The following is a 23637-nucleotide window of genomic DNA, read 5'->3' on the forward strand; positions in this document are numbered from 1 at the left end:
GCCTGCAGAGGCCAAGGGCACAGATGGGAGAGGTCTGCCCGGCGGCGGGCCACCCGCGTGGAGGACGCTGCGCCTCCTCCCTGATGTGCATCCTCACCCCAGGGTTTGGGGCGAGGCAGGGCCTGGTTGGGGGGACAGGCTCCCAGAGCCGGCCTGCTCACCCTGACCCCACTCCCATCCCAGGCGGGCCCCACAGCCTGTGGAAAACCCACCTCCTCACTTTCAGGGTCCTGGGCTCCTAATCCTAACCCCACAGTTAAGACGCCTTCCTGCCCCAGAACTCACGAGAATCCATTGTATTACCCCTCAAGGGGAGGGAAGCTGTGGATTAAACAGCCCCAGAAGCCTGACTGTTAAGAAGACTTCTCAGATCTCAGAGACGGGAGCCTCTTGCCATAGCAGGCCCACAGCCTGACCCTTCCGGATCACCTGGCCCTGGTGCATCTCTGTTTTAATTCACACAGATGGACATGCAAATGCCTTTGCCGCCTGCACCCCTGAGGACTTTCCTGGTGGTCCAGTGGTTCCAGTGCACGGGGTGTGGGTTCAGTTCCTGGTAGGGGAACTAGGGTCCCGCGTGCTGCGTGGGGGGCCAAAAGATAAAACAGAAACAGCTCCCTTGCAGAAGGAAATGGCAACCCACTCCGGTATTCTTGCCTGGGAAATCCCAGGGACGGAGGAGCCTGGTGGGCTACCGTCCGTGGGGTCGCATAGAGTCGGACACGACTGAGCGACTAAACAACAACATGGATTTGTCAGTTTCTATTGTGTGAGTACTGTAAGAAGCTGAAAAATTAAAGCATTATCGTGATATAAGAAAAAACAAACTCCACTGGCCTGACTGAACGTTCGCGCAGTTGTCTGGGACGGTGCTGCACATGTATTCCCAACACTGGCCACCTCCCCGCCTTCAGCGTGCTTGGGGCCTAGGGCCGTGGGAGGCCCTCATGCTTCACAGCCCAGGGCCAGAACAAGGAAGGCTGAAGTTCTTTTCACCAGGCTGACCCTGAGTACAAGAGGGAATAGGAGATGGAGCAAAACAGAAAGGAACCCACAACCGCAACCCCACCTGTGGGCTTTACAAAGGTGGGAACCTTCCCAGGCAGCGAGAGCCGCAGGCAGAGGCCAGGAGGCTTTGGAGGAAGCCAGCCACGACTGAAGCGACTTAGCAGCAGCAGCAGCCACGGTCCAGGGAGACAGAGAGGAGGGGGCTCCTGGGAACACTCCTGAGGCTGGCATGACCCTGCTTCTTGCTCCAGTTCAACGCCCTGGACCGGGTACCACTGCCTGCTCCTTCCTTCCCACCAGGAACCTGGAGAACCAGGGGGATGATGGAGGGCCCAGGCCAGTGATGACCACTGCCTTTGACCGGCCCACGGTCCCTTCCCCATCCCAGGGCACTCCTCTCATGGCTGGGGGTGACCAGGGGCTTCCTCCCCCAAGTTACCATCAGCCTCTAGGGCCAAGATGACTCTACTACGACGTACAGCTCACCCCACCCTCTGAGGAAGCTCTTGGCTCCAAGAGAAGGAGACGTTGCCTGTGTCTGTTTCCCTTCCTCAGGCTGTTTCGTCTTGATCTTAAGGCCTGGAGGCCCTCAGGCTGCCGCTCGGAATGAACTATCCTGATCTAGAGGGCCCTGGTTGCTCCTGTGATTAGGATCATATGCGAGTCCTTGGCTTTAACCATGAGCAAGTTACTCCACCTGTGCAGGCCTGTTTTCCCAGCTGTAAAATAGGGAAGGGAGTATATCAACTCCTGGCTTCTTAGCATGCCTCAGTGATGGTAATGGGAAAATATGTGACCTATCAATCCTGCAGTCAGAGTAAAACGACTGGCAAGGGAGTGGGGGGTGGGTGTGTGGCACACGTGGCACCCAAACTGCCTGGTACCCTGCTCTCATTTTCGCATCCCTAAGCCCCATACACTGTTGGCTCTGGACTATTTTCCACCCTGAACTCTGGTTTCTCAATGCCTGCTCCTTTCCACAGTGATAGAGAGAGGCGAAGCTCCCACTTCGGCTGGGCTGGGGGCTGCTGGGCACAACACAGGCTGTGTCCGTATAGCCTCAATACACTTCCCAGTGGGAAGGGCCCTTGCTAATCAGCACTGCCCCAAACTGCACTCCATTGTCAGTGGGTTTCAAATACTGGAGAGTGGGGTGGGGTGCACAGCTGCACCAGAATCACCTGGTGGAGCTTAGCAAAGAATAGACTTTAGTTTCCCTCTAGGTCAGAGGCAAGACCCATGGGCTATGTTATTAACAACCACCCTGAAAGCTCCTGCTGCAGGTCGTAACTGGGCCACACCCGGTGTGGGTGGCTGGGATTGTTAAAACCATTCCCCACCACACCCCTTTGGAGAGCACAGCCCACCAGCACTGAGCTAACTTGACCTTGTCCAGCATTTCCCAAATCTGACTACAAAACTTTTTAAAAATTATGTATTTGGCTGCACTGGGTTCTTAGTTGTGACATGTGGGATCTAGTTCCCGGAGCAGGGATTGAACCCAGGTCCCCTGCATTGGGAGTACAGAGTCTTAGCCAATGGACCACGAGGAAAGTCCCAAAACTTTAAAAATTAAAATAACCTTAACATCTCCCAGAACTAGCATTTTTAGGAATGCTTTGGGAGAAATGTTCATCTCACGCTCTCTCCTTTGAAAAAAAAAATTGTTTAAAACAAATACCTGCTTTTGCGTATTTGAGTGGATGAGGCCTAGGGAGATGAGTTTCAGGGGCTCAGCTGTGACCAGAAGCTCAGGTCTGGGCCTGGGTCTGCCCTTTCCTGTCACCACCCATTCCTCCCGCCACATCCTGCCCCTGCTGCCTTAGAGGCTGCGGCTTGTCTGGGGTTACCCTGCGTCCTGAACCCAGGAGGAACCCTCGGTGTGGCTGACTGGTGACAGGAAGCCTGAGCAGGGATGAAAGGGGGTCAGGATTAGCCTGTCTGGCTGGGATAAGCAGCAGAGGAGGGTATGACCACACTTCTAAGGTGTCTGCACAGGACTGATGTGTTAGGGTTGGGGCAGGGGCGGAAGGTCTTTTCCTGCCCCACTGCCCCTCCCAAGACGGCAATCACACCCAGAGAGAGACGGTACCCAGAGTCAGCAGCTGGGGACAACTGGGGCTTGTCAGTGGCAGAAAACTTTGTCCTGCCTTTTCTTCTCAAGCTCAAAACAGGCACATGGAGTCATGAATTGATATGCTAGAAGGGGGCATCCCTTACCAGTAGGGAAATGGATTTATTGCTTTATAAAAAGAAGTCTGATAAAACTTAAAACAAATAACCTAAAAATCCACCCACCCCTCTCAGAACTCCCAGGAAGCCTCAGACACATTTCTGAGCGCAGTCAAGGTGGGTGGGTTGGTAAGCCAGGCCCGCCTGGCAGAGGAAAGGTGGCCTCGCCCGCGTAAACAGCTCCAGGGCCCCTGGGAGAGTCTGCCAGCAGGGGGCGCTGTGGCCCCGCAGCCTGGAACAAGCTTGGCCCTGAACAGGGCTGGCGCCAAGGCGCTGGGCTTGCTGGGGCCTGGCCAGCTGGGGGCAGCTCTGGGAGGACAAGTGTAGACACCCAGAGCCCACAACCTGCCACCACCCCCACACACATCTCTCATACACAGCACATGCACACACAGCCCACACATCCACACCCCCTAGGCCTCTCACAAATTCACCTCCCCACCCAGGCCTGGACCTCCAGGACTGTCAGCTGCAGCCTCACCTCCACCCCCCACAAAAACAGCTCTGTGTGTGTGTGTGTGTGTGTGATACCCTATTGGTGCCCCCTTAATTCCCTTCTGGTCACAGCCTGGACAGAGGGTGGCAGTGGAGACATGCCCCCACTCAAGTCCTGAGGGGAGAGGGAAAGGACCGCTGCCCAGCCTTGTCCATGGTTCTCACGTGACAATCCAGCCCTCTAGACCCTTCCCAGGCTAACCTGGGGGTGGGGTGGGGCAGGGGGGCGGGGGGCACTTCCCCACAGGCTTCGAACAGGAGGACAGGCCATGGACAGGCCACAGGGGGCTGGAATCACAAAGGAGTTAGCACCAACAACAGGAAGCGGGTCCTTCCTTCCTCAGGCAGCTCAGACTGGCTGGGGGAGGAGTGAGGGGCCAGGCCGGGGGTGGGGGGCTGTGCAGACAGTGCAAGCCTTTGTCCTCAGGCAGGCGTGGTCGGTGGACATGCAGCTGAGGGGCGGGAGGCGGGCAGTGGATGGCAGACCCCTCTGCTTTGGCTAGAGGCAGAATCTGGACACACTTTGGGGGAGAGGGTCTGCCAGCCCAGGGGGTCCTCCTGGCTCCTCCTGCAGGCACCACAGAGCGCTGAGGCTCAAGGGCCTCTCGAGGGTGGTAGAGTGAAGTCCAGAGCCTCCCTGCCTCCAGCAGGAGGAGAAGCGTCTGTCCAGGCCCTCTCCCATCTGTCTGTCCACCACAGAGCTCCGAGGCAGGACCAGGGCCCTGGGAGGGAGCGTGGACTCCAGCACAGTGGAGGACAGGATCCTGGGGTTGGGGGTGAGCGGGAGTGCGTGGAGGTCCTCTGGGGTGGGGACGAGGACACCTCAAGTCACTGAAGCGAGAGGGCGGGAGGCCGTGATCCGAGACGGCAGGCACTACACAAAAGCCTCCCGGTTGGACGAGCCATTGAGCTTGAGGAAAAGCTTGTCGTCCTCTCTCTTCCGCTCTAGCTGCCTCTCCAGCTGGCGCCGGTAGCAGATGAGGTAGAGGGGGAGGCAGAAGCCCAGCATGCTCAGGACCAGCAGGCCCACGTTCACCTGGGGAGGCAGGGACGAGAGCGGCCGTCACGAGGGGCAGGGACCACAGCACGTGTGGGCTGCCGTCCTTGTGCAGCCAGACCCTTCCGATTGAGGCGAAGGTCACAGGAAAAACAAAGGAGGAGTTTCAGGAGGTCCGAGGGCCTGTCATCCCACGTTCTGGCATCAGGATTCCCCAGTGGTCCACAGGCCACACTAACGTGCTGATCTGAAGGTCCAGGGACGTAGTGGGATTGGGACAAGCTCCCAGCACCTGGATATGAATCCCAGCCTCTGGCAGGAGGGGCAGGGACAGCAACTCGGTTCCATTTACCCCAAAATCAGGTCCAGAAAGGACACTCTTGGGAATTCCCTAGCAGGTCCAGTGGTTAAGACTCTGAGCTTCCAATGCAGGAAGTGTGGCTTTGTATCCTTGGTTGGGAAACTAAGATTCCATATGCCACACAGCATAGCCAATATAAATTTTTTTTTAAGAAATGGATAAAAAGGATACTCTTCCCCTCTTGCTCCTCAGCCTATTCACAAGGGATCCCTGAACTGACCCTAACCAAAGTTCCAAACTGCCTGTCCTGGGGTTCTGGAACACGCTGTGATGCCTCCCAGCTCCCACTCAGCAGGGTAGAGTGGATGCCCATAACCCGGCGCCCCCCGACCCTTCTTACCCACAGAGGGTCTCCCTGGAGGGGACCCATCATAGCCAGAAACAGGGGCTGCTGCAGGAGAGCGAAGAGGGCGCTGATCAGGGACTGCAGGCCCGTGAGGCTGCCAAATTGTGTGGAGGGGTACCTGCCAGGACAGGAGAGAGCCTGTCACCGCAGGGGCCACTGTCCAGCTTCCCAGATGCTCCTTGGCCTCAGCCTGGCCCCAGCTGCCGGTGCCCCCAGGCTGCAACTTGCGGTGTCAGAGGAGATGTGGGAACAGCTTCAGAGGACAGTCTAGTGTCCATCTTCGGACTGCTTCGTGCTGAGCAGTTCCACACAGAGAATTTCCCTTTTGGACCACCATGAAGGCCATGGGGCCCACGGGTGTCTGGCTGAGCCGAGTGGACAACATGATTCCGCAGGAGTCTGTGGCTCGGGAACTAGGCCCAGGGAGCAGGTGGGCGGCTGGGCCGGGCTTGGCTGCACCTTCATCCAGAGGAGCGTTGTATAATCACGGAAACAGCATCATAGTCCTCGGCCGGCTCCCTCAGACTCTGCCAGGGTGGCCTCAACTTCCTCTAGGCCTTGGGACGGGGAGGGTGGCGTAGGCAGGGGTGGAGCATGCAGACCTGGGATGACCCCCATGGGATGCTCTTGGGAGCGGGGAGAGAGTTCTGGCATAGTCTCAGGACATTAGGCATCGTGGCTTAGCAAGGAATGGCTGCAAGAATGAGCCTGTCTTTAGTCAGAGAGAGACAGAGGATGGTGTTCGGGTTCTGGTGTTTGAGCTAAGCCCCAGCCTGAGGAAGAGGAACAACTATGGTTCCTTAGGTGTGTGTGGCCTCTTGGAAAAGGAGGCAGGTTTCATTTTAGCCAAGGCCTGAGAAAACTAGGGCAGACCAGCCCTCTGAGGCCCGGTACATTCGGGGCTCAATCACTTATGCCGCTGCTGCCACTGAAGGCCATGTGAAGGTCACCATTCAGGGGCACGCAGCCAGAACTCACCCCTGTGCTTCCCGTGAGCGGCCAGTGGCAGCCCCAGGACTCAGCTGAGCGGCAGCCCCTGAGGCTGTAACGATATGGAGCTGCACCCTGGCCGGGGGAACTGGCTTCGTGTTAAACGCCAAGGCTTGTGGGCACCCAACTGTCTGCCCACTGACCCGCTCCCATAGAGTACGACCTTCTCCTGACACACCCCACAGAAACCCTCATATCTGAGGCAAGAGGAGGAACCTCAGGTGGACAAGATGGTCCCCTTCAAGCCCTCAGCCCCACCTGGAACCTCCCTCAGGTCATCCATCCCTTCACCCTCAGCCACCAGGCCACCCGCAGCCCGCAGGACTTACACGGCGGCGTATAAGCCCCCGACGGCCGAGTGGATGAATCCTCGCACGATTGTGTGCAGGATGAAGGAGAGGATCTGAGGTGGGGAGAGCAGAGTGTGAGCAGGAGGCATGGAGGGTTTCCCTTTGTCCCCCTGCCCCAGAGCTCCCAGGGTCCTGAGTGGTGGGAGCATTGGCACCCTGGAGTTGGCCTGGCCAGCTTGCCACGGGCAGCTCCTGAATGCCAAAAATCCTGAGCCAATTGTTCAACACAGTCATTACTAACAATTCCATTGCATTAAAGGTACAATTTAATGACAACTGACCCTTGGACAATGTGGGGGACTAGGGGTGCTGACCCTCTATGCAGCCACAAATCCACATTCAACTTATAGTCTGCCCTCTGTATCCACGGTTTCATATCCTCGGATTCAACCACCCATGGACCATGCGGTACGTATTTACTATTGAAAACAGTCCAGGTATGAGTGGAACTGCACAGTCCAAACTTGTGTTGTTCAAGGATCAACTGCACACTGAAAACAAAGTTCGTGAATACTCAAAGCCCATCGCATCTTAATTACTTTATTTTGTTGTACTATTACCTCTAGTCTTAAGGTTTTTTAAGTCTACTGTAGATATTGGGTTGGTTAGGGTTTTCCCCAGAACATCTTAAGGAAAAACTCTAACAAACTTTTTGGCCAGGTGGCACAGTGGTAAAGAATCCACCTGCCAATGCAGGAGATCCAAGAGACGTGAGTTCGATCCCTGGATCGGGTAGATCCCCTAGAAGACAAAATGGCAACCCACTCCAGTATTCTTGCCTGGGAGAGTCCATGGACAGAAGAGCCTGGAGGGCTGTAGTCCATGGGGTCGCAAAAGAGTAGGAAACGACCTAGCAACCGAGCACACATAATATATATATGATGGTGTGTTATCATGTGTCTTTCCAACTCCACAGTGACGATGGACAATGTATTGTTTGAGACTAGCCATGATGAACGCACTTACACCATGGAAATTGCCAAACACAACAAACCAAGGCTCCCGCTACCCCACTCCCACCTAAAGTCTGCTATTAAGTGTATGTATGGACACGGCACTAGGTAGGAGCTCACCGATCATCACTCCCGCCTTTTCAGACCCGAGGGCCGTGCCCTGGTCTCCCAGCCTGGTCCTCCAGGCCCTACAGGCAGATGGCTGTCCCCCTCTCCTCTCACTCTGCTTTCCTAAGGAAAGGCCACTGTTGGCAGGCTGAGCAGGCCCTTGTTAACGATTCCTGAGAGCCACGAGCTGTCTGCTTTGCTGCTGGGACCCTTTGTTTGTTCTCTGCACACAGCCCTGTCATCAGGCGCAGCAGCCAAGCCCTATTTCCGGGAATGTGGGTGGCGGAGGCAGGGGGACTGCTCTCTGCGGCGCTGTGAGAGGGCTGTGCCCGAAAGCACACGCATCCCTTACAGGCTCCCGCTTTCCACCCCAAATGCCGTGCTGCCTCTTCACAACTTGTCTTTCAGTGAGAACTGGTTAAAACAAAAAGCAGATTGCGGTCCTCACTGACCACTGCCCCGTGACTGGACAAGGTGGTCAGGGCAAGGGTCTGCCGGTCCTGCAGAGAGGGCCACCACCGTCAGGAGGCTGGGAAGGCACCAGGGATGTGCCAGCACTCCCATCTGGAACCGGCATCAGTCTCCGGGCGTTTACGCCAGCTGCGTGCAAAGTTAGCACAAACACACGACAGTACCCATGGGTGGTGCGCACCTGGCGTTCCCTGTATTTCTGCGTGTGGCCACTTGTAGAAAGGAAGGGACTCTTGCTTTCCTCCTGGACTTGGTCCAAGATACCACCTGGACTCGGGTCACACCCATCTGGGAGCAATGCTGTCACTTGTATCCCTTCCTTCAAAGTTCAACTTGAGGATTGGAACTAGAACCCTTCTGTGGACCTAAGGGTGGAGCCAGGCAGGTAATGCAATCTGCATTTCTTGAGCTCTCTGCCAAGAGTCAGGTTCCAAAAGCACTGGAAATCTTGTGTAAAGGAATTAAACTTTTGAACCGGGATACCAAGAGCTCATCATCAGAGGCTTTCTCCTGTGGCTGTCCTGAATCAGAAGAGCAAATGCTCCCATCAATGCCACAGACTGGCCAGACCTCTTAGGATGTCAGATCACAGCTGTTTAAGCAAAGGCAAAACAATTAGCTACACAAATACACCACGTGACTCCAGAAATGGTAAGATGATGGTATTCATGGTGTGTAAGATGCCCCAAGACCAAGAAGAATGATACACTTTCATAGGGAAGGGTCTACTGTGAAAGGAAATCTCAGTTCCATTTACAGCTTGCTCTTAGAACTGTGGTGCTGAAAAAGATTCTGGAGAGTCGCTTGGACTGCAAGGAGATCAAACCAGTCAATCCTAAAGGAAATCAACCCCGAATATTCATTGGAAGGACTGATGCTGAAGCTGAAGCTCCAATACCTTGGCCACCTGATGCCAAGAGCCAACTCATTTGAAAAGACCCTGATGCTGAGAAAGATTGAGGACAGGAGAAGGGGGCGACAGAGGATGAGATGGTTGGATGGCATCACCAACTCAATGGACATGAGTTTAAGCAAACTCTGGGAGATAGTGAAAGACAGGGAAGCCTGGTGTGCTACAATCCATGGGGTCACAGAGAGTTGGACGTTACTTAGCAACTGAACAACAACTCAGCATTGCGCATAGAGCCTAGCAGATAGAAAGGAAAGGAAAGGAAAGTGAAGTCACTCAGTCGTGTCCAACTCTTTGCGACCCCATGGACTGTAGCCTACCAGGCTCCTCTGTCCATGGGATTTTCCAGGCAATAGTACTGGAGTGGATTGCCATTTCCTTCTCCAGCAGATCTTCCCGACCCAGGGATGGAACCCAGGTCTCCTGCATTGTAGACAGACGCTTTACCGTCTGAGCCACCAGGGAAGTCAGCAGATAGAAGGCCCTTGGTAAACCAGGGTGGGCTGGTTGATCGGTTTTTCTGGTTGGATTAAATGAATGAAAGGTCACTGTTCTCTTTGCTAATGGCTCCCCCATGAGACATCAGACCCTCTCTCACGCACCTGGAGAGGCAGGTTGGGAATGAGGCAGGTCACCCCGAAACCCACGAGCAGCAGGTTGGTGAAGGCGAAGGCCCGCATGGCGTTGGTGATCTTCTGGATCTGCCGGTCCCGCTTCTTCTTCTTCTTCTCACCTCTGTGGGGGCACAGGGCATGGAACACAGGAGCTGGGGTGGGGTTGGGTGGGGGGCCCCTGGGGTGGGGGCCCCCTGGAGAATAGACTATCCCAGGAAGTCAGGCCCGGGGAGTCACAGCTTGTGGACAATGGGAGACTTAGACACCACCGCCAAGCGAGTGCTAGCTGGGGACTGTGGGGGCTAGACCATCACGAGGGACACTCCCCACAGCTACCCTCTGAACTGAGCACGGAGTGTGAACCTTAGTAGAGAGGCTGGACATGAGAAGATGGGCATCAGTACCATGCATTGGAAGGGCTGATGCTGAAGCTGAAACTCCAGTACTTTGGCCACCTGAAGCGAAGAGCTGACTCATTTGAAAAGACCCTGATACCGGGAAAGATTGAAGGCCGGAGGAGAAGGGGATGACAGAGGATGAGATGGCTGGATGGCATCACTGACTTGATGGACCTGAGTTTAGGTAAACTCTGGGAGTTGGTGATGGACAGAGAGGCTTGGCGTGCTGCAATTCATGGGGTCGCCAAGAGTCGGACACGACTGAGTGACTGCACTGAACTGAACCCTGCATTATTTCAGTGAAGACTGAGGTCAGATCCCCAGTGACGGGGAGGGAGGAGGAGAAGGCACCCAGGTCAGGATGTGGCAAAGCCTGCTTCACTGTTGGCTCCAGCTTCACCCAAATCCTGCAGGGAGCTGATGCCAAGCCAGAGAATAAGCCAAATAAGGGAGCAAGTGGGTTTCCCCTTGAGGGGCAGGGAGGAGTGAAGAAGAAACGAGCATGTGGCAGATGGAACTGGAATGGGCATCAACCGCTTTCTGGCTGTAGGACCTGACCTAGATAACAGAGCATCTCTGTAATTATCTCCCTGTGAATTCACTACTACTGATTCGAGTCTCACCACCCACACAGATGCCCCATGGACAATTGCATGACATCCAAGGGCTCAGAGATATGCAGGGAGGCCCAGGCCCACCACTTTCTCCCTGTGTGACCTCAGGTGAGCCACTCCAATACCTAGTTTCAGTTCCCTCATCTGTAAAACAGGTATAACTCATCAAGGTGTTGTGAGGCTTCCCTGAGAGATTGTGCATTAAGTGCTTGGCACGGGGCCCGATACAATCAAGAGTAGCTTATTATATTAAGGTGGAGTCAGAGAAGACAGCATTTAACTCATCCTCTGATCTTACAGCCCAACCCTTCTATAAAGAAAGGGCTCCGGTTCCTCGTTTAATTCTCACAGTCATGAACAAATCTATTAACACGTCGTAAGGTTATACCTGTTTACGACTCACACCCAGTGAAGCAGGCCTTGCAGGCAAACGAGGCCCTCTAAGGCTCTCTGCCCTTGTGCTAATTGTGCTGAGGATCTGAGTGTGGTCCTAAAGCCCGGTGTTTGGTAGTTACTGATCTGGTTTCTCTCCTGTCTTCTAGCTTGGCGCTTCCCAAACTCTTATATACAAAAGGCTGTTTCAGATAGAAGCGACAGACCAGTATGAAGAGTAGCTTTGAGCACGACCCCTTCTCACCTCTCCTGCGGACTTTACAACCCAATGTCCCACCCACCCTAGAGCTGCCTAACACCCGCCTGCTCCCTCTGGGGACACGAGGCACGGGTTCGGCCTACACACTGGTTGGCGTCTTTCTCCTCGGGCTCCTCGGAGGCGTCCTCACACTCCTTCAGCCTCCAATCCATGATGTAGCCAATGACGGGGGCGGTGAGCAGGCAGAGCAGCTGGAGAACCCCGAAGATGGAGGTGTAGAGGCTCACTGAGGGGACAGAAGGGTCGGGTCACGGAGTGGGGTCGGGGGGCTGCCTGCTGAGGCCTGGGGAGGGGGCTGGGCAGTCTATGACTCCACAAGCCCTGCTGGTTTCTTTTCCCCAGAACGCCCCACACCCCACCCGTGGTGCCGTGAGTCATGATGGGAGACAACCTCTGAAATCAAAGTCTGAGCAAGGGGCAGGACACCCTATTCTTTCCTCCGAATCCCTCGCCTATTTCCAAGAAACAGCTACCAAAGTCCAGTATGTCACAGTGACCTTCCCCAAAAGCTCCAGGAGGTCTCTGTGACTCTAGGAACCACAAGATTACCGAGGCCTAGGACAGAGCAAGGTTTCGTGTCCCAACAGCCTCTTGTGTCAGTTTCCTGCCCCTCGAAACACACTCCGAAGGCACCAAAGGGCTCCGGCCTTCAGAGAGCCTGAAAATCACGATGAGACTTCTCATCAGAAGCTGAAGGCTGGCTGCGCCAACCTCACCCGCAGCTCTGGCTGGGGGGGATGTGCGGAGTGCAGGGGGGCCGTCTGGAGTTCAAGGACAGGTGCTTCTCAGTCGGGCAGGCTCTGGCCAGGAGCGGACGTCCTGTGTTCCCTGACGACCCCCTCCCCCCCCCGGACCCCACGGGCTTACCGGTAGCCATCACTGCATCGAGAAAGCAAAAGTGACAAAGCAGAGAGGAGTGGGGTTAGCAGCAGCAATGTCAAAGGCTGTTACAGAGAGAGGGCTGTGGGGGCGGCACGCTCTGGGCCCAGCACCCACACCACTTCCCACGGAGCCCTGAGTCTCAGAGTGCCCCACACGGGTGTCTGCTGGCGGTTTCCTGCCTGCTGGGGCCTCGTCACAGATGGGCTGTGAATCAGGCCTGTGGCACTTGTGGGGGGACCATGATGGGGAAGTGGTGGGGGTGTACAAGACCCAGCAGAACGAGGGCCGAGAATCCACCCCACACCCAGCCTGAGTGTCTGACCAGCCAGTGCCGCAGCCCCCTGATCCTGACGTCCAGATGTCCGTGTGTGTGTATGTGTGTGTGTGAGCTCCCAGGCGCAAGTGCTCAGAGGAGCAGGATGGGGAAAACCAATGCCCTGTCAGCTGTGGACCGAATTTCCTGGCCCAACTTCCTCTACTTCTTGAAACTGACTTTTGAAAGAGGGAAACAGAAGGGGGAAAAAAAAAATGCCTCTTGGGCAGCAAAAGATTTCTCAGAGAAAGCAAAAGAGAAGGCCATGACTCAGCAGGAGCAGGATTTGCCGTCCAAGGGCCAGTAAGGGGCTTTTCTCTGTACTCATCAGGGTCTCTGCCTGTCTGGGCCTCAGGGTTTGTAATAAAGGGCCTTTAGACAGGCTAGATCAGCTCTCCCCAAAGTACGGTGGACAGATTTTAATGAATGTTACATAATAAAAGGGTTCCTGCGGTTGAAATTTAGGGGATTATCATTGAATGAAATGAAGCTAAACAGGTTATTTTTTCCCCCCCATCTTCGTGTTTGCTATGAATTTCTGCAAGGGCACATAATGGGGTTTTTCCATGTTGCTTCACGTCCGAACACCCATTTTCAGAATAGACCCTGCATTGTCTGTGTCCCTTAGTCTCCTTCCCTTTTTGCTATAGCTGAGTTTCTTATCCTCTTTAAAAACATACAGGACTTCCTTGGTGGTTCAGTGGTAATGAACCCATCTGCCAACACAGGGCAAAAGGGTTTGAACCCTGGCCAGGGAAGATTCCACATGCCACAGGGCAATGAAGTCCATGTGCCACAACCATTGAGTCTGCGCTCTAGAGGCCATGCTCCACAGCAAGAGAGACCACCACAGTGAGAGGCTCCTGCACCGCAGGGAAGAGTAGCCACCGCTTGCCACAACTAGAGAAAATCCTCGTACAGCAGCGAAGACCTAGTGCAGCCAAAAATAAATTTAAAAAGAAAAACAACAACAACAACTAAAACCCTTACATGGCCTGGCATATCTTCCCGTGGAGAAAAACAATTAAACCAACTCCAAAAGTTGCACACCAATGAGACTGCCAATAAAAAGGATTTACCCAATGTGTTTGTCCTGATTTCGCATGACTAAAGCTGACTCAGCTCAGGCCCTGAGGAAGTACGGACTTTCTTTGCAGAATCAAAACCTCTAATCAGCTTGTGTGTTCTTTTGGAAAAGTGGGCAGGTGGGTTATCAGTTCTATTTACCAGAAGTAACAAGCCTGGACTGGATTACATAAAAGGAAGGCTCCACCTGGCCTCGCTTCCCAATTCAGGGCACAGTTCCCAGGAGACCCCGTGTCCAGCCACAGCGGCCCGGCCCCCACCCCAGCCTCTCCACGCGCTACCCCTGTGGTTTCCCAGAGGATTCTTGGCATTGGGTTTGACAGATTGTCTTTCAACAAGCTCTCAGGTGGAGTACCGTGTTCTGCGCAGTGTCTCCTCTTATAAACACACACGTCAACCGTCCCCCTCAGGCAACGAAAAACACACCCCACACCCCAAACACACATAGTTATTTCAGTCCTCTCCTCCCTCCTAAACCGGGAAACTCTGGCGGGGACGTGAAAGAACAGTCGGGCCTGGCTGTGGTGAAACGGCTCTGACGCACCATCAGGCCCTTGGATTCTGCCATCTCACCGCCCCGCTGGCCTAGCCTAGCCCCACAGCCTCTGGCTGGCCAGGTGGTGGATTGACCTTGGGCGGGCGGAAGTGAGCACCGCGCATAGGCTGTGCCCCAGGGCTCGGGAGCTACCTACCTACGGCCTGGTCTCCGCTGACCAGGAACTGGAGGATGCTGTTCATGGCACCCATGTAGAAGATGAGGCGCAGCTGTGTGACGCACATGGTGACCAGGCTGAGCAGCAGGATGGGGCTGAACACGCTGTGCATGAACGAGGGGGCTGCTGCGGGGAGAACCGGGGGCTCAGGGAGAACCAGTGGCACCCCCGGGGCCCACGGCCCACCTACCATCCAGGGCACACCGCACACCAGATGAGGCCGGCGGCTGGGTGCAGGAGTCGGGTCACCCAGCTGTACAAAACAAGCTGGGTGAATCCCTCACCCTCTCTGAGCTTAGTCTATAAGGTAGGGTAGGTGGTGCCGCCTGCCCTTGCGGGATGACATGGGGATGAAGGGAGGCGGTACCTACAGAGCCCTCAGGGGGTGCTGGACCCCATCGGGGTCCCCATCTGGACTGGACGCCCCCTCCTTGTCACTGGGCTGTTGATGGCTCAGGGCAGGCTTGGGAGGTGAGGGGCCACGTGCGGGTGGGTACCTGTGGCATCAGGCTGGCACTTAACCTCCAGGTCGACGGTGGACAGGCACAGCTTGTGGCCCTCCTGCAGGGCTGCCTGCTCCTTGGTGCTCCGCATGGAGCTGCCCACGCTAAGGCGGCGCCCCACTGTGGTCACCTGCTTGTAGAACTGCTTCCCTGTGATCTTGTGGTCAAAGCCCAGCCAGCTGAACTTGATCTTCACCCTGGAGCCCACGGGAGAGTGTCTGTCACGCGGCCCACGCCCCTGGCCGGCGTGGGAGTCGGGGCAGACCGCAGGTCCACTTACGTGTAGTCCATGTCCTCTGGCCCCGGGAAGGGTTCCAGGGGCCAATTAAAGAAGCAGTTGAGGAAAACCAGCCCGGAGCAGCCAGCCCAGACCACGAGGATGACAATGAAGGAGGCACCGAAGTCATAGATGACCTGAGAGGCACAAGGGGGCAGGGGTCGGAGTCAGGGTGGGGCAGAGTTAGCCAAGAAAAGCCGGAGTGGGCAGGGGGCAGCCAGCAGTCCTGGCTTCCCTGTGCTGAGCCTTGAGGCAGGGGCGTGGCCCCTCAGGCTGGATGTTCAGTCACCAGGCACCTGCACTTCAATCGTCTCTACTCGCCCTGGACCAAACGCCTGCAGCTTGGACCAAACGCCACCTCCTTGTAGAGGCCTTCCCCAACTGCCATCACTGTCACAGCACCGGCTCACAGTGAACAGCCCTGGCTGAGATTTTTTGACTTATGATTCATTTCTTCATCCATTATTAGTCCAGCTCCCTGAAGATAGGAATCTCTAGACTTGTCTGCTGATATTTCTCTGGCACCTTGAAGCATATACATCAGTTCAGTCCAGTTCAGTTCAGTCGCTCAGTCGTGTCCGACTCTTTGCAACCCCATGAATCGCAGCATGCCAGGCCTCCCTGTCCATCACCATCTCCCGGAGTTCACTCAGACTCACGTCCATCGAGTCAGTGATGCCATCTGCCATCCAGCCACACGGTAGGTGCCAAAAATATACTCAAGGAATGAACAGTTGAATGGCTCACTTTGCTCTTCTGTGAAATGGGTGTGACACTGGCACGTACCTTCTTGGTGCTGAGGTGCAATTCAGCAGGTGTGACCCCAGTAGAGGGCCCAGTACAGGGCCTGTTAGGTGGGAAGCCTGCCAGACTGTTATTGCAATTTTTGCCATTTATTTCCAGCCCAAGGGTCCCCAGGGCAGCGGCAGACAGCTGCCCAGCTCCCCAGGGAGGGGACCAGCAGTCAGACACTGAGATGAGGAGGAGGAGGAACCTGAGGGCTCCTCCACACTCCAGGAACTTGAGGATCCCTAACATCCAGAGACGGTGGCCCCTGCCTCTCCGGACACCTCGATGCCCGGGGGGCCGGCCCGTGTCTATGACTCCTCCTCCTGCTCTGTGGCCTCTTCCCCTTGGACCTCAGGAAAGGGGATTTATTGGAGCTGGGGCCACCACAGAGAAAAGCTGGTTCTGAAGCCCTTTCAGGAACAACAGGATTTAGAGCAGGAACCAAGACTGATGAGCAGTGAGATGCTTGCTTCATCCTGACCCCGTGTGACTTCCACGGGCTCAGAATCCTGCCTGGGAGGGAAACAGCTGAACCAACTTGGCTGTGAGCAGCGCTCTGGCAGTGGGGAGCAACAGCCCAATGACAACAGACGTGGGGGCAGGGTGGAGAGGGGACTGGAGCTGGATTCAGGATGGGGGGCACTCTCTCACCCCCTGTCTTTCCCCCTAGCCCTGAAATGCAAAGGCAGCCTGCAGTCACACCTTGCAGAGATATGCTTGACTTTACCATCCGTACTCTCACGCCTCCACCCCCACCCCACCCCACCCCACCCCTGGCCCAGCAGGTCTCTTTTCTTACTCCCAGAGGTGCCCAGGTGCATCCTCCCAGGTGCAGGTGGGGGGAAGGGCAGGCACCAGCGCCCACAGTGACTTCCCCCTTCAGGGAGGGCAGAAGGAGTCTCGGGAGGGGCCTCTGCTCAGACACCAGCACACACCCTCACCTTGACTCCTGGGAAGGTGACCGCCGAGGAGGCATAGGATCCAATCATCAGGGCAATAAATGTGGACCGAAGGTCACCAAACATGTTGGGCAGCTGAAAGACAAGAGGCAAGGGAAGCTTCTGCTGAAAGAGGGAGACAGGGAGGACGAAGGAGAAAGGGAAGAGAGCATGACGGCATCCTTGGGCGCCTCGTCTTCTCTGCTCTCCTCCCTGTGTAATTCACGAGGCATCACTCCAGGGATAATCACTGCTGATTGCAAGTTTTTCTTCCCGGACTGAGGGTGATAAAGGAAGAAGGGTAGAGTAATGCAGAATTCAGACTCTGCATGTGCAGACAGGACTTCCTGGCTGGCAAGCGACCCCCCTCTCTGCTCTGGCACAGGCCAGGGCCTTTGGGCTCTGCAGGGTTACAAGGAGATGCCAGTGAGTAAGGCAACCCTCAAAGGGAGCAAGTCTGTTAAAAATAAGAATCTATTTGAGGATGCAAGCATAATTTTATAAATAAAAATATCAGTATTCCAGAACAACCAGATGTCAGCAAAAGCTGCTTTTGATTTTGAGAAGAGTAGGTCTCTGGAAGGTGCCAATCAGAATTCTACAGTCTCTGGGGTGGATGAGGCGACTGGCCTGGGAGTCCTGCTTCTCAATTTCTAGGTTCAAGGAGGGTTTTCTCTTCCCACCTAGAAAGATCAATGACAAGAAAAGCTCAGGCTTTCTTTGCCATGAGGCCACTCTTCCCATCTCACAGGAGCTTGTTCTGGGCCCATTCGACATGACTGCGAAGCTAAAACCCTCAGTGGATTCCATACAAATTTAGGCATGGTAAACTATGACAACGAGGTCATGGATTCAGACAGGCATGGGGAGAAGCGCATGCTCCCCTAACTGCAGCCTCCTGTGCTCTCGCTAACCTCAGGGGGAGCTCACACCACTTGCTCTGAAGGTTCTCCATCCACACCCACACAGTCCCTGGCATTGAGACTCGCTCTCTGGATCTGCCAACCTGTTTTACTGAACTCAGGCTGCTTATACGGACCTAAACTACGTCCCCCTCCGCCAAGATGTCTGGAATCATTTTGGGGTTTTATCAAACATGGACCACATGATGGCTGCCTGCAAGTTAATCCATTTGCTGAACACAAGCAGTGTGAATGTATTTACCTACCTGCCCCTCATCATTTCTGCCTGTTTTGACCACAATTAAAAATGAAAGAGGGACATCATCCAAGTGAAAAATGTTTGCGCTTCAAAGGACACCATCAAGAAAATGAAAAGATGATAAGACAAAGGGAGAAAATTTTTATGAATCATGTATTGGCTAGGGCACTCGTATCTGCAATATATAAATAACTCTGACAACTCAGTAATAAAAAAAAATCATTTTTAAAATGGGCAAACAGACATTTCTGAATAGATGTTTCTCCAAAGAAGATATACAAATAGCCAATAACCATTATGAAAAGATACTTAGTATCATTAATCATAGGGAAATGCAAGTCAAATCACAATGAGATGCTGCTTCATACCCCCTGTGCATGCTAAGTGGCTATAATAATAATTTTTTAAAAAAGAAAACAGAACACAACAAATGTTGGTGCTGATATAGAGTAATTGGAATCCTCCTACACTACCGGTGAGAATGTAAAATGGTGCAGTCACTTTGCAAAACAGTCTGGAAGCTCCTCATTTAAACACAGAGCTACCATATGACCCAGACATTTCACTCCTAGGTATATACACAAGAGGAATAAAAACATACGTTCACACAAAAACATGTATGTACACGAATGTTTACAGCAGCATTCTTTATAATATACAAAAAGTGGGAACAACCTTCATGCCCATCAATGGATGACTAGATAAGCAAACTGTGGAATATGCACACAAGGGAATATCACACAGGCACAGAAAGGAATGAAGAACTGATACATGCTACAACAGGAGTCAACTCTGCAAAATTATGCTGAGTGAAAGACACCAGTCACAAAAGACCATGTAACTGTATGATCCCATTCATGTCAAATGTCTGGAACAGGCAAATCCCTGGAGACAGAGACTAGATGAGAGGTTGCCTAGGGCTGGGGTAGAAGAAGCTGGGAGGGACAGGGAGGAAATGCTAATGGTCCAGAATTGTGATTGGGGTGATATGATTAATTCTGGTGATGACTGTGTAACTCTATAAATACATTAAAATCCATTGAATTATATAGTTTAGGTGAATTGTATGGTGTGTGGATTATGTCTCAGTGTCATCGTTAAAGAAAAAAAAAACATGAATAAGGGACTTGAGATGTTTTGGGATCCCAGGATTAAAAAGGAGCATGAATAAATCCATAGTGTGTGGCCAACAAAGCCATCTTGTGGCATGAGGCTAGGTTGCCTCTCCAGCTTCGCCACACACCGAGTTCTTCTTCCAGCCCCCTCTGCCCACTCAGGCTTCTCAGAGAGGGTCGGAGGGAGACAAGGAGCATGTGGAAACTTCCCCAGCAGGAGAGAGAGGAAAGGTGACATGCTCATAGCCACCCAAGCACACTTAGGTGAGCATGAAAGGTGCCCAATTTCACTCTTTGCAGACCTGCCTCCCAGGTATGCTGTGGTTCAGAGGACACCCCTCGGATCCTGGGCTCACGTATTTGGGCTGCGCCTCACTGGCTATTCCACCAAGGCAGCTTCAGGCATCTCCAGGCCCATATCTGCCCCAGGGAGAATCCAAAGATTAGCTTTGCTTGTATGGAAGAAGGAAACTGTTCCAGCCTGGAATGCATGTGAAGAAAGAAGGGATCAAAGATGGCTTAGAGGGATTTCCCTATCAGTACAGTGGTTAAAACTCTGGTTTCAATGCAGGGGAAAGTGAAAGTAAAGTTGCTCAGTCGTGTCCGACTCTTTGCGACCCCATGGACTGTATCCTACCAGGCTCCTCTGTCCATGGGATTTTCCAGGCAATAGTCCTGGAGTGGATTGCCATTTCCTTCTCCAGGGGATCTTCCCAACCCAGGGATCGAACCCGGGTCTCCCGCATTGTAGACAGACGCTTTACCATCTGAGCCACCAGGGAAGTACTCAATGCAGGGGGCATGGGTTCAATCCCTGATTGGGAAATTAAGATCCCACATGCAGGGCAGTACGGCCAAAGAAACAAAGCACAAAACAACAGCAACAACAAAAGAGAGCGCTTAGAACCCAACCAGAAAAGCAGATGGAGGACAAAAGCCACTCAGCACAGCCAAGCCAGGAAACGCTTCTGTTGCAGTAGTCACCCTTGGGTGCAAAGAGTGTTCCCAACTTTTTGACAGGGCAAGGCAATACTTCTGAAAAGCAGACAGTTTGCTTACCAGCCCTTTTTCTTGTACCCTAACCCAAGCTAGAGGCCAACAAAACCACAGAGCCTGGGGCTAGTGGGCAACTCTGACCTCATTTCCTGGAGTCTGCTCCCCAGACTGTATCTGAGACAGGCAAGAATAGGAAGCTGGGAGAGGGTTCTGACTTTCCATCTGACCCTGGATGAGATCCTTGCCCTCATGTCTGGACAAGGGCAGTAGCCTCCCAGCTGCCCTCCTGGCTTCTCTGCCTCTCCTTGACTGGAACATTCTTTACAACACCCTGAAAATCCTCCCGCTCCTTAACATGTTCTTTTGGTAAGCACTGGTATACATTCCCAGGGCCTCCCAGCTGCCCTCCTGGCTTCTCTGCCTCTCCCTGACTGGAACATTCTTTACAACACCCTGAAAATCCTCCCTCTCCTTAATATGCTCTTCTGGTAAGCATCTGGCATACATTTCCAGGGTGTACAGAGCCTCAGGGCAAACCACACTATACAGCCTCCTCAGGAATGTGTACATCTCATACTTTACCTTACAGTTATTTTTTGCTGATTAGGAAAGCAATATATGTTCATTGTAAAATATCTAGAACAAAGTACACATGAAAAAATGAAATAATTCCCCTTGAGGGAAAAAGAATTCCCCTGATATAGCCATATTATCATTTTGATGTAATTGCCTTCAATCATTTTCCTATAAATACCTATAATTTTTAACCAAACTGGAATCAGATACTACATATTATTTTTAAAACTTTTAATTTTTTTATTTTGTATATTATAAATACCTAATTTATTCTTGTATTCATCTTTAACATAATTTGTAACAACTGTCTGGTATTTCCTTTTCTGAATGGTCTATAATTTATGCAACCATTTCTCTGATGTTCTCAGATCCTTTTCAATTTTTATCATAAACAACATTTTTTAATGAACATGTTTGAAGATAAACATATATGCAAATAGCTATCATTTCCCTAAGGTAAATTCCCAAAAGTAGAATCATTTGGCAAAAGGGAATCCATGTTTTTAAGTTTTTTTGTGATACTGTGTGACAAACTACCTTCCAGAAAACTTACACCAATTGGAATTGAAAACACTTACATTCACTGATTGCTAATGACTTTGAACATTTTTTTCTACAGTTTTTAAAATCAGTCAGTACATTCCTCATTTGTCCTTTCTTCCTAAGGGGATGTTAATTCGTTCATATTAATTTGGTACAGGCTCTTTATACATTCAAGACCTTCACAGTTTGTTCCTATACTCTTAGGTACGTTTTCCCAGTTTGTCCTTTAATGTCATAGTTGATGGTAGGGTTTTTCTGGCCAATCTAAGAGTTTAAATGGGTAGTCAAGTATTTCAGCTTTTAGTGACTACCTAACATTCGTGTCAGGGTTTCCCTGGTGGCTCAGTGGTAAAGAATCCGCCTGCCAATGCAGGAGACAGGTTTGATACCTGAGTTGGGAAGATCCCCTGGAGAAGGCAATGGCAAACCCCACTTCAGTACTCTTGCTTGGGAAGTCCCATGAGCAGAGCAGCCTGGCAGGCTGCAGTCCACGGGGTTGCAAAAGAATTGGACATGACTTAGAGACTAAACAACAACATGTGTGTCAGATGAAATTTCTCTGAAAACAGTATCAAGGATGACCTTGACCAGTGAAAGCTAAAGCATAAACATCCTGGCAGTGGTCAGTGTGTGGTCACAAAACAGCAAACACAGGCGAAGAGAAGTTTACCCTGGGGGCACTAATTATTTTTCAAATGTTAACACTAATTGTGTTTTATCCTTTAAGCCACTTCCTTCCCTTCCTCCCAAAGCTGTCATGCCTGCTAGAGGAAATTTCCCCCATTTACTTTGCCCAGGAGCAGCTTGATCAGAGGATTTTTCCTTATTATTAAGTTATAATATATGACAGCATACATGGTTATGTTAATATATTAAATAATATAGTAGCATTGTTATTATAACAGAAACTATTATTATCCTAAAAACCCTCATAACATCCTTACCAAGAAAGTGTCACTCATTACCCTCACTTAATGGTTCTAAGACTTTAGGATTAGAAAAGTCAAGGGGACTTCCCTGGTGGTCCAGCAGTTTAAGAGTCTGCCTGCCAACACAGGGTACACGGGTTCGATCTCTGATTCAGGAAGATCCCACATGCCATGGGGCGACTAAGCCTGTGTGCGCTCCAACGACTGAGCCTGTCCTAGAGACCATGCTCCGCAACAAAAGAAGCCACTGCAAGTGTGGGCCCCGCCCGCCTCAACTAGACAAAGCCTGCACACAGCAATGAAGGCCCAGCGCCGCCAAAAATATGAAAGTTCTTTAAAAAAACAGTCAAGGGATCCTTAAGCTGGTAAGGGTCAAAACTAGAACTCAAAGCAGGTCAAGTTGATGTGCATAGCCACTGGGCTACTCTGTCTCCTGGAAAACACACATGCGGCCCCTGAAGGGTCCACACTTGATTTGGAGGATCAAGACAATTATCCTTACCGCTCATGCCTCTCTCTGCCCCTTATTAAGCACTCTGTTTGCTCTCCCCACTAGAGATTTCTTACATCCTTTCCAAAGCTCCTTTTAGACCTACCTGCCTCCTCCCTCCCCGAACTCCCCAGGCGACCTCCCCACAGTCCAGGGCAGCACTGTCAGGGGGGCCTGCCCTTAGCTGCGGGCTCTCCTTTCATCTTGTCTGGGTCTCCTCCCTCCCTGGTCTTTCTCCCGCCCTCCTTCTGCCTCTGCCCGACCTCAGCTGCACATAATGGCCACTCAGAAGCCCTGGTGATGGAGTGAGTGATGGCTGAGGACTGAGCAGAGTGCCTAGTGCCGGCTGGAAGGCCGGGCGGAGGGGGAAGAACCACGACTCCTGCCAAGTAGGAAGCTGCAGCCGAGCTGCAAAGACAGATGCTAGGAAAACACTCAGCAGGGCGGTTTCCTGACCCTGGCTTCCCAACTGCTCTCGCAGGTTGGGTGTGGGGGAAGTGCGCCGGCCCCCTCCCTGGCTCTGGGGGGGCTTCCCACCACCACCGCCATTAATGCTGTTGCTGCCCCAGGGTAGGAGGGGGCCTGGAGTGGGCTCAGCCAGGCAGAACCCGTCCTCCGAGCCGGCCTCGGAATGCCATCCCCGTGCGAGCCAGTGGTGACTCATTCGCTCAGCCCCTGGGCTGCACTGTAAACAGGCCCCGGCTCTGTGACCTTCCCAGAGGGGAAAACAGCAGCTGCAGACGGCCCCTCCCCTGGAGTGCTGGCCTCCCAGCCGGCTACTGGCCGAGAATCACCAGAAGCCCAGGCTCCAGCACAGTGAGGATGGG

The 23637-nt window shown here is 53.0% G+C and overlaps 1 protein-coding gene across 2 annotated transcripts in view; it reads right to left on the bottom strand.

The window, feature by feature from the left end:
* Positions 1-2933: 2933 nt before the first annotated feature.
* SLC43A2 (solute carrier family 43 member 2) overlaps positions 2934-23637 on the bottom strand; it is a 39696-nt gene continuing 18992 nt past the window's right edge. The window contains exons 6-15 of one of the 2 annotated variants that reach the window (XM_068976186.1): positions 17004-17096; positions 15277-15410; positions 14991-15193; positions 14473-14619; positions 12367-12378; positions 11587-11725; positions 9824-9956; positions 6759-6832; positions 5434-5557; positions 2934-4771 (exon numbers count right to left, since the gene is read on the bottom strand). In XM_068976186.1, coding sequence (XP_068832287.1) covers positions 4610-4771; positions 5434-5557; positions 6759-6832; positions 9824-9956; positions 11587-11725; positions 12367-12378; positions 14473-14619; positions 14991-15193; positions 15277-15410; positions 17004-17096 — 1221 coding nt within the window. In that variant the 3' untranslated portion in view covers positions 2934-4609. The remainder of the gene's footprint in view (positions 4772-5433; positions 5558-6758; positions 6833-9823; positions 9957-11586; positions 11726-12366; positions 12379-14472; positions 14620-14990; positions 15194-15276; positions 15411-17003; positions 17097-23637) is intronic. The other variant, XM_068976185.1, reaches the window with a different exon arrangement.

The sequence above is a fragment of the Capricornis sumatraensis genome, chromosome 8 (genome assembly GCF_032405125.1).
Source record: "Capricornis sumatraensis isolate serow.1 chromosome 8, serow.2, whole genome shotgun sequence".
Taxonomy (NCBI): Eukaryota; Metazoa; Chordata; class Mammalia; order Artiodactyla; family Bovidae; genus Capricornis; species Capricornis sumatraensis.